At 35.1% G+C, this 11,331-nt stretch overlaps 1 protein-coding gene across 7 annotated transcripts in view; it reads left to right on the forward strand.

Annotated features, from left to right (window-relative positions):
• The first annotated feature begins 5,003 nt into the window (after nt 1-5,003).
• The window catches only part of LOC110036526 (40S ribosomal protein S15a-5-like), a 32,635-nt gene continuing 26,307 nt past the window's right edge, over nt 5,004-11,331 (forward strand). For all 7 annotated transcript variants that reach the window (XM_020740998.1, XM_020740997.1, XM_020740999.1 and 4 more), the window contains exon 1: nt 5,004-5,587. In XM_020740998.1, the coding sequence (XP_020596657.1) occupies nt 5,458-5,587 (130 nt within the window). In that variant the 5' untranslated portion in view covers nt 5,004-5,457. The remainder of the gene's footprint in view (nt 5,588-11,331) is intronic.

An 11,331-nucleotide genomic window follows, 5' to 3' on the forward strand; every position in this document is an offset into this window, starting at 1 on the left:
AAAATCATTAGAACAATTTTTTTATGTAAAGCATGCATGCAAAATAAATAGAAATATCAATACATTGAAGAATGACATGTATTGTATTGTTACTAATTTCTCTTGGTGCATGCACAAAAGCGGGATGTATGTGGTTCATAATGTTAATTGATAATCTAATCAAAGATTTAATACCATGATAGAAATATCTATTAATTGTCCTGTTGAGTGCCAAAATTGCTCATAAGTAACACAAATGGACTCATTGTGTGACATATTATATAATATAATGGCTAGTACTTCCATGGGTGTAAATCAGGATGATCCATGCAAACCATAATGACTCTACAATTCATCTAAAATTTACTATGAATTCTACTTGGATGACCATGGAGTAAATCACCAATCCACTTGTCACTCACAAATGAAGATAAGAGCAAGGGGTCTTACAAAAAATTGTCTCATTGTACTCATTAATTAGACATACTATTTTAGTCATAATTATTGTTCATTTCACAATCTCTATAAGTTTCTCTTTATTTAATGAGTTCATCTTACTTTTTTATGCATGATATAATATTAAGAGAAGAACAAGCTATGTTATAAATAAACCTAAATATTGAATGGCTAGTTATTAAAGTGCTATAACTAGTGCAAAATATAAATGTTGAAATATCACATGAACACAACACACAATATTGTTCAACATATAGGCTTAAATTATTACACATTGTAATCTGAAACACTAATAAAAAAATGAATTAATTAGACTTAATTTCTAAAAAAATAACGAATGTAAGGAATCCTCTATTCTGACACCATCTTAATGAAAGCCTCTCGCATTGTTTGATCCTATAGAATATGATATTAACCTCCATCTCCTAGATGGTCAATATTTCACATTTCTTTTGTTTACTCATGTAATGTTTCATGTAAATAAAACATTTGGAAGAAAAAAAATAATTTAGCTTACAATTGAAATAATAATAATAATAATTAAAATAAAATTTAAAAATAATAGGTCGAATTAGAGCTCAATGAGATTAATTTATCAAAGAATGCTCGACCCAAGATCACCAATTATATTATATACACTTTAAGACCATGCAGTTTATATTGTTAACGGTGACATTTGTGCTCTAAGACTAGGTAGTATCTGTTGTTAATAGTGTTAAGTGTGCTCTAAGGTTAGGTACTATTTGTTGTTTAGTATGTTTGTTCTAAGAACAGTTAGTATGTGTTGTTAACAATGGCATACATGCTCTAAATCAGGTGTCTCTGCAGTTAACAATGTGATGTGTGCTTTAAGAGCAGGTAGTATCTATGAAACACAGATGGGGGCAATCATATAAATCATAATTAGTGATCTATTGAACTCTTTATTCTCTTTTCCATTATTGCTCTACATAACATTACAAAAACGAAAGACATAAAAAACACACACTTCAAAAACCATCAAAGCAAAGGAACAACAAAAAACTAGAGCCAACCCCTACTAATAGCCAACATTATAAAATCACACCCATAACCAACAACCAATAGAGACTACTAAGCTACACCCACACCCATAGTTAATAGGCAACAGAGACCACCATACCATAAATAACTTGTATCTTCATTTTCACATAAGTAAAACGAGAAGCACCAAACCATCACCCCAGAGGAAAACCAAGAAGCCCCAAGACACAATCACATGTGTAAAATGAGAAGCAAAAAACCACCACAATGAAGAACAACTGGGAAGCCTCAATTGCACAATCACATAAGTAAAATAATAAGCAACAAACCAACTCCACAGAGGATAATCGAGAAGCTCCAATGGCACAGCCACATAAGTTACATGTCAAGCACCAAACCACCATCATAGAGGAAAACCAAGAAACAACAAGGCACGATCACATATATCAAATGAGAAGCAATAAACCATCACCACAAAATACAACTGAGAAGCCCCAATGACATAACTACATAAGTTAAACGAAAATCACCAAATGATCACCATAGAGGAAAATCGAGAAGCACCAAGACACAACCACACGTAAAATGAGAAGTAAATAACCACCACCACATCGGACAACCGAGATTCCCCAAGGGCACAATCACATGAGTTAAACGACAAGCCCCAAACCACCACCATAAAGGAAAATCAAGAGCACCAAGGCACAATCACATACGTAAAGCGAGAAGCAACAAACCATCACCACATCAGATAACCGAGAAAACCCGATGACACAACTAATAAGTAAAATAAGAAACACCAAACCACCACCACAGAGGAAAATCGAGAATCCCTAAGGCAAAATCACATAGGTAAAAGGAGAAACAAACCACTGTAACAGAGGAAAACATGAAAAGAGGTAAGGGTTAGACATACATACAGAGTGGGGAGGCAGTGGATACAAGGGATAAGAGAAGAGGACCATAAATGTAATGAAGCTAAATGAAGAAAGTAGACAGGGTGAAGCGATTTTTTATATGCTATGCTTCACGAAGTTGACATTACTACTTGAAGATTTTAATCCCAGCCAACGACGCCAAAAGCTTGATGCGAACTTTATTTATTTTTTATTAATTTTATATATTCTAGATAGTCACAATGATATAAACGCAAGTATACATGTCACTCAAGTAATACAAGACTCTAATGGAGTTCCGTTTATCGATCCCACAGGGAAGCGAGGTAAGAGGTCCTTAGTCAAAGTTCTAGTATACAACTATCAGGCCTTATATTGGAATGTCGATTAAAATGGTGTTTTATCTAGCAACTACTCCTTAGTGCAAATGTTAAATGTAATGATAATAGCTATTCCTAAATGCAAATGTTAATTCTAAAGATAACTCCTTTTTGGATGAATTGGTTTGGAGAATTTAGAGATGCTAAAAAAATACTATTCTTATGTAGTGAATTGGATAATGTAAGGGAATGAGATGCATTAAATATTGTCTGTGCCAAATAGAAGCAATCATATTTTTTACCCTCTTCCGAGTGCTATAAAGAAGATTGGCTAATCCTAGGTTTAGTCCCTAAATCTGTGATTAGGCTGGGAGGATACTGGCTCTCACTCTAGAGCTCCCACTTCCCTTCGCTTGAAGGCTAACTCTTGCTTTAGTTGTCAAACACTAAGACCAAATTGGGGATTTTAGTATGTCACCCTAAAATCTCCAATTCTACGCCCATCAAAGTATATTTTCCTATTTATTTGCATCCACTACAATAGACCTTTATTGTAATGTAAATGAAGTGCAAGTAAAAACCATCACATTTATAATTAAAACACATCACAAAACACGTAGAAAACACAACAGAAAACTTCATTTCATAAAAAAAAATGCACTAGATAAGTGTTTACAAAATCATAAGATAATGAAGAACACAATACTTAGTTTTTTCCTCTTGAAAGAAAGATGAAAAAAATCTCTCCAACAAATTCTTCTGCTGATCCATGCAATGTTAGAACATTCCCTTATAGATTCTCTCAAAATCCCCTTACCAATCTCTTCAAAAAGGTAAAAATCTACATTTCTACTCATATTCTAAGATCTTTAAACATTCTCCTCATTTTTTTCTACTCACACACACCACTTTTTTGACATAAAAACACTCTATTATAGTGTAGGGACTAATTTCCCAAGAGATTCCTGAAGCAACCTTCCAAAAAAAGTCCAAATACATTGAATCTTCTAGAAATTCGCCCAGCATCGCGTCCAACCTGACTCGGGTACCTGTCTCGGGTGTTGTCAGCTCCGTTTTGGGCACCTTCGGAGCCATTTTCACGTCGCTCTCTGCACTCTGGCTCTGTCGGCGCCCACCCTGCGTAACTCCACCATTTTGCTTCGTTTGGCTCCGTTTTAGCTTCGTTTCGCCCCATTTCAGTTGCGTTGCATTCCTAACAGATAGCATTCCTAAATAAACATAAAACAACCTTTCTTTAAAGTGTAATTTCATTCAAAAATATGTGAGACTTTAAAGTGTAAAAACAACCTTTCTTTAAAGTGTAATTTCATTCAAAAATATGTGAGATTAAACATAGAAAGACATCATAGAAAGACATTGAAATGTGCTAGGACAAAATTTTCTTTCTTGTTCGTTTTTGCCACAAGTTGCATCGTTTTTTGTTTTTTTCCTCCAAAACTCCATTTATTGTACCTGATACAAAAAATATACAAAATATCTTCCTTTAAAGTTCAATATCATTGAAAATCACCAAATATAGACATTAAAACGTATGAAAAATTAAATCTTTTTTAGGAGTATCACAGGGAGAGGTAATATCGGAGATAAAACAAGGGATTTACTGAATTGATGAGGGGCAATATAGTAATTCCCAAAACTGAGCAATGAGTGTCGCTCACAATTTTACCATTACGATAAAGGCACGTGAAAATTGACTCCTAAATGGCCAATAACAACTTTTAAGAACAAACAACTTTGATAAAGCACCCCCCAACACACCCTCAGGCCTCGTTTCAAACAGCGTCACACCTCCTTTATGTTGCAGAAAATAGTGACAGGTTGCCTAGCAACTTCTCTAGAAGCTTCTTTGCCGTGACACCCTTTCTTCTTCATTTCAGATCAGAAGCTTCAATACACATCTTGCTTCGTTCCAATGTTTCCAGTATGAAAATGTCGAAATCAGTTTGGACTGATCCGATTTCCAATAATCCTTTAGCAAATATCACGTCTTTTTCATTAAAAAATAGTTCTTACATTATATTACTCGGCTAGCTTGAGAACTCTCTCCTTGAATTTACACATAGAATTACTAACATTTTATTTTAGTAATTCTTGTTGAATGGAAAACCAATCTTAATTCTGCATTAAAAAATAATTCTTGCAAGAGAGGAATCATGAATTGAGGAGGAATATTTTACTCATCTATATTTGAAAAACTACAGTTAATATTATAAAAAGTTTTCTATTCAAACATATTTTTCATTTTAATAAATTTAATTTTAAATTTTGATGCTGCTTTTAAAAGAAAAAGCTATCTATATGAAACCTAAACCCTTTTATTCTATCTGACCTAAGTTTGGGAAACGGTCCGCCCGCCGCCGCTCTCTCCTCCTTTGATCCAATACCTAGTTCGCCGCGCCAGTCTAACTTCACCTCGGCTTCCTCCTCCCACCCCTCTTCTTCATTTCCTCTTCGGTTCCAATCTTTCGACCATATTTAGATCAAATATCCAGAACAGAGCTCTGGTGGTTTGAAAATTTATGTTCGCGATCTTGCATTTTGCTGAAGCTTCCATATCTATTTTGAACTGGATTTGTGGCTCCGAACAGAGCTCGGGACACTTTGACTCGTGTTGCATCCCTTCCGCCTTTTCACTTCTTCAGCCTGCTTGCTCGGAACTTACTTTCGCGATCACCTTTCCATTCAGAGGAATCATCAAAGCTTTTTTTGTCACCGACCCTTTTGTACTTCGCTCTCTCCTGCTTTTATAACCTAGAGAGAAGCGAGACAAAGTAAAGAGTCAAATGGGACGTAGGATTCTAAACGATGCGCTAAGGACTATCGTGAACGCGGAGAGAAGGGGAAAGGCCACTGCACAACTTCAACCCATCTCCACTGTGATGGCTTCCTTTCTTGGTATAATGAAACAAAGAGGTAAAATTGCCCCGTTTTTCTTCTTTGTTCACATATCTTAATTTTTGGATTATGCGAAGGTGGCTCTTTAATTCATCTGGACCTTCTGTCAGCATTTTTTTTCTCGTAATCTGAAACAAATTGTTAATCCTGTTCGAAGCTTCTATAGAACGAAAACTCATATTATTCTCGTGTTTTCTTTGTCAATAGGATTTTTGAAATCCTTTGTGCTTAGTAATTTTATATTTTTTGCTTCATGGTTTCTTCCTTTAGTCCCTTTGTCCAGTTATTACATATACCGAGGCTTCATGCCATAATGGTTAGTTCCTCTTCCATGCCACCACTCAGTCAAGAAATAAGAAGGAATATAGTGCAACATCAAGAATATGGGACTAATACCACAGAGAGAACTATGAAATCTTAAAACAATTAGAGGAAGCTCCTGGCATATGTTGGAAATTTCAATCAAACCAGTGCTCAAATTGGGCCTTGAGCCATCAGTCTAGAAGAAATCTTATCAATCTAGCTTATTACAGCCTAGCGAAGTTCCACTAAAAGCACCTCAGAAGCCAAACTATTATAAAAAATCAAATATGAAAAGAACTACAAATCAAAAGATTATAAATAATATGGAAACTCTCAAAAACCATTCATCGAGACAGCATATTGGGCTTGCAGACTGCATGTCTAAACTTCACATTGATAAAGCTGAAGAGAAGAATAAAAAAGAGAGGGATAAAAATTATTCTTATTAGAGACATGTTGAGTCATTTACATGACATAAACTATTTCCCTAGCAAAATCACGTTAATTGGCCAAAAAGATTAAAAAAGCAAAAGTCGAGTCCTACTTGATAGTGCTACAAAAAACAAAAGTTTAGAGGAAGATATGTGCTTCACTGATGAAAGTGAATTTAAACCCACCATGACGTCTTAGATGGAGTGCATGCAATTGAATTGTGATTCAGAATTTTCCACCCAATTCTCCAAAATGATGGAGGATGATTATATTTAAATTACTTCATTTAAAGAAACTAAATCTTATAAAGTGATTTAAGTACATTTGAGGAGTGATAAGGTATTGCCACTACCACCAAAGAAGGTGCCACTAAATAAAGATAAATATTGTTTTATTCAAAAGAGTGAGATCCCTCTACCATGGTATCGCTTTATTCTTACCCATGGGAGTCTTTAGAAGATTGGCCAAAATGGTGGAAAAGTGATTGGGCTTGTTTGAAAAGATAAGGTGTAAGAATTGAATCATTCAAGGGATTCTCTAATAAGATTTCATGTGTCACATACTTATAAGCCCTTAAATGCGTCTCAAGTCATGGTAAGTTTGTTGGAAATGTACTATGCTAAAATAGTTGCAAAGGATTAGATGAAGAATCACTATTGAGCATGAAATTTTACTTTTACCGATCAAGTTGGCATACTTGTGTGAGCAATTAACTTGTCTGAATTTAGACAATCCAAGCCAACCGACAAAGTTGTACAATTGAGCTGAACCTAGAACTTAAAGCATATTATGATTATATAGTTAGCGCCAAGTTGAAACTTTGCTTAATTTGGTTAAATGAATAAATTTCTCAATCCACGAACTATTTTATTTTCTTAGCAAGCTGCTGTTTACTAATATAGGATTTTTGCTGATTAGTTCTCTTAATATATTTTTCAAAATAAGTTTTTTTGGATAATTTTGGAAATAAACTTATAAGAGTAATATTTGACTAGACAAGACCCTAATATGCTTATAGAAATGAACCTATGATAAAATTCATAACCATTCAAGCTCTTTTTATGTAAGAGACTTTATAACATCATTTAAATTCAATAAAATTTCATCATGATCTGCAGTTTAATGCATTTGAACTTTTCTTGAGGAGACCTGGTTTACATACTTGAGATCAAATGTTAGTCCACAAAAAAAAGTATTTATATTTTTTAAATCAATCTAGTTATCAACAATCTCTACATTTTTTATGTTGACAAACACTATTGTATGTTTTGGAGTATTGTTTGCCCTAGTTGAAAACAATTATTCAATATTAGTTTTGTTTAAACTAATGGTACCAAATAAATTTTAAAATGGTTTGTGAATGATTTCACCATGGTAATGTGCAATAATGAATTAATTAGGCCAGCACCTAAAAAAAAACAAATTACATAAAATTTCCACATAATATCAATCACACAACCACATAAATTGTATCATTTTACCATATATCTCCCTCCTCTGGATATCATCAACTAGGAAAGAACATCAATACAAAGAGCTTAACTAATTCTAAAATGATTTCATCATGGAATCAGTGTACAAAGTTTGAAGTTTATGATTATCAATGAAAAAGATTCATGCGTCATGCAGGCCATGTTTAAATTTCAGGGCAACTGAGAGAATACTTTGATCAATGGGAGGGAGAATTGAAAGCTAGATGATTTGTGTTCTCAATAGGTGGCATGAATTTTTCAGGAGAGGACAAACTAAATGTGTAGTACAATAGATCACAAATCATATTTCTAAAATGAAGAGAAGTGGGCTCTAGTTGGCTAAGCAATAAGCCATACAACAACAACAAGCCTTTATCCATTTAGGTGGGGTCGGCTACATGAATCCTTTTTCTCCATTGTGTTCTATTGAGTGTGTATTTTCATTTAGAGTGTCGTATTTTCATTTAATTCTAATAAATTAAGATCATTTTTTATACATGTCCTTATTTTTTTAGATCTTCCTCTACCATTTTTAACATAAATCAATTCTAAAACATCTACTCTTTTAATCGGATCATCAGATGGTCAACGTTTAATGTGACCAATCCATCTAAGATGACTTTTTCTAATCATGTCTGTCATTGGAGCTACACCAACCATTTCATGGATATATTCGTATCACATTTTTGTCTCTTAAGTGTAAAGCTACCCTTCCACCTAACCATTCTCATCTCAACTAAACTTAACTTAGTTTTATGTTTTTCTATATAAGCCAACATTCTGTGCCATAAAGTATTGTAGGTCTCAACATTATCTTATAAAATTTTTCTTTTAAGTCAAAGCGGCGCTTTTCTATCACACAATAGACCTTTTGCATTCTTCACTTCAACCATCCAACTTGAATTTTACTAATACCATCCCCATCTATATCACCATCACTTTGAACAATAGACTTGAGAAATCTAGAACATTCACTCCTTTTAATAATTTGATCGCCCATTGTTACAAATCTGCCACTAGATCTACTACTATTAAAATAACATTCCATGTATTCAATTTCAAATCTATTCAAATGAAGGTATTTAGACAAACAAAATACGATTTCAAGGCAGTCAACATGTAGGAGATGATGCATTGGGTACCTAAAATTTGAAGCTCATGATTTTGTATTAGGTATGAAGAAGTTCCTTCAGATGAACTTCAATCCAGAATCTAGGTCTGTGTGCTTATGGAAAAAATACTGCACATGATTCAAAACTGGGTGAAATTGTAGAGCATTCTTAGGTTTCCATATATGTTGAGTAAGATAGCTTACCATTGAGACGGGTTAGTAAATTTCCATAAAACTTTCTCATAATTCTAGGGTGGCATGGTGTAGAGGTAGATGTGGAACATTAGCCATCTATTATTAGGGGTGTAAACGAGCCGAACACGAGTGAGCCCAGGCTCAGCGCATGTTTGACTCGTTAAAAAATATCACTGTTCGTGTCCAGTTTGTTTATATTTCGAACACAAAAAGTGTGTTTGTGTTCGACTCGCTTGCTCAGTGAGCCGAACACGAGTTGTTCACGAACAAAAAGTCGTTTTGACAACCCTAATCTCACAGCGGTAGAATGTTAAGGGTTGGGGCAAGATTTAAATCTTATGGTTTATATTAAATCATAATTTAATATATTTTTATTTTATTTTTTTAATTAATTATCTTAATTGATTATAAAACTTTGTAATTTTGTGGTTAGTTAAATTTTTTAAAAATAATACTCATCAATATATATATATATATATATATTAAAAAAAGCGCAAGGGTTAATATATTAAAGAGAAATGATACAGATATGTTTTATGAGTGGGTCCAAAAATAAACATCCAACCCACACGGTACAACACACACAAAAAAAGTAAAAAAGGGTACATATAAAAATAAAAAAATGCCCAAAACCACCAGGGCGCAGAAGAAGTGAGGTTCATCCCAATTTAGTCCTACCTCTGCCTCTAGTTCTCGGAAGGGATCCCACTAACAAATTGGTAAGGTGCGTACCATTACCCGAAGTAACCAACCATAAGATTTTTTAGCTTAAGTAGATCTCCATTCTTCTTTCTCTTGGAAGTGTAAACCTGCTATTCCTCATCCGAGGAATCAGTCTGAGGATGTGGTAGAGCTATAGCAGAAGGATTACCAACCGTAGTACCCACAACAGGTTCTAGTATATGTGAAGTATGAGTTACCTCTACACCGAATACTTCTTGAAGATAGGGAGCTGCGAGATTCTCCTGATTATCAGTCTGAACACTATTCTTTGTAGGTAATAGCTCTTCAATATTGTTTTCAATGGGGTTTGAAGGTGCTAGCATCACATCAGTCGTAGTGAAAATAACAACAGTGTCAGGGGGGTCCACGGGGGTAACAAACACTTGTCTGGTAGTATCCTCCTTAGGTGGAACTAAAATATTCAGAGCAGTGTGGTTAGACCCATCCTTATTCACTTGAACCTTAGATATCAAATTAGGATGGAGCTTGTGACATTTATCAAGGGTATGCCCAAACAACTTACAGTGGGTACAATATGGATGTCTGTGTTCCATGACGATTTGTTGCCTATATCCATTATGAGTTGTGCCCAACTAATCTTCAGTAACATAAGGTAAAGTAATATTCATTTTCATAAGTATCTGGCCACAGAATGTCTGGTTAGATTGAAAGTGGGTAGATCAACTTCATAGGGTCCCCAAGAATAACCCCAATAGAGTAAAGAATCTGATGATGAAAAAAGTGCATCTTGAGAGCAGGTAGACTACACCATACCGGTACAGTGAGACTTTCGTGATTTAGGTCGAAATCAGGAGACCACTTGAGTAACTTCATTGATTTGCTTGCAATATTAAGATATTTCTTGGAGAAAATCCGGGTGTAGTCTTCAGCCACGGTTAGTTGAATCAATACACGTCTCTCATTCATGAGTCTCACTTTCCAATTGCCTACAAGTTTAAGATCATCAACACTCTTTTTGATAACATCTATAGGAGGGTGTCCCCACTGAAATTTTCTAACAAGGGCAAACTTGAATTTTTCCTGTCAGAGTTGAAATTTCTAAGTCGGAGGAAAAGATTGTTGTTTTTCTACCTTTTTTATTTCCCTTCTTAAGAAAAGGGCAATCACCTCTATTATCGTGATAGTACCTGTAGCTTGAGGGGAAGACAACCGCGGACTCCACCTGAGAGTTACCTATCACATTGGCAACTGAGGCTTTGTCCGGTTCAACCAAAGAAGAAGGGAGGGCCATCAGAGCTGGGAGATCTATCGGCGTTCACCTACTGTGAGGTGCCAGACACGCACGAAACGAAGCTGTCAGGCAAGGAGAGAACATGTCGGGCAGGGAGCGGCACAACGTCAAAACAGAGAAAGACGCAGACGCAGACGCATACGTGAGCCGACACACACACACACACACCAAAACAGAGAAAGACGCAGACGCATACGTGAGCCGACACACGTCACACACACACACACACACACACACACACACACACACACACACACACACACACACACATACA

Source organism: Phalaenopsis equestris, unplaced genomic scaffold (assembly GCF_001263595.1).
Source record: "Phalaenopsis equestris unplaced genomic scaffold, ASM126359v1 Scaffold207870, whole genome shotgun sequence".
Lineage (NCBI taxonomy): Eukaryota > Viridiplantae > Streptophyta > Magnoliopsida > Asparagales > Orchidaceae > Phalaenopsis > Phalaenopsis equestris.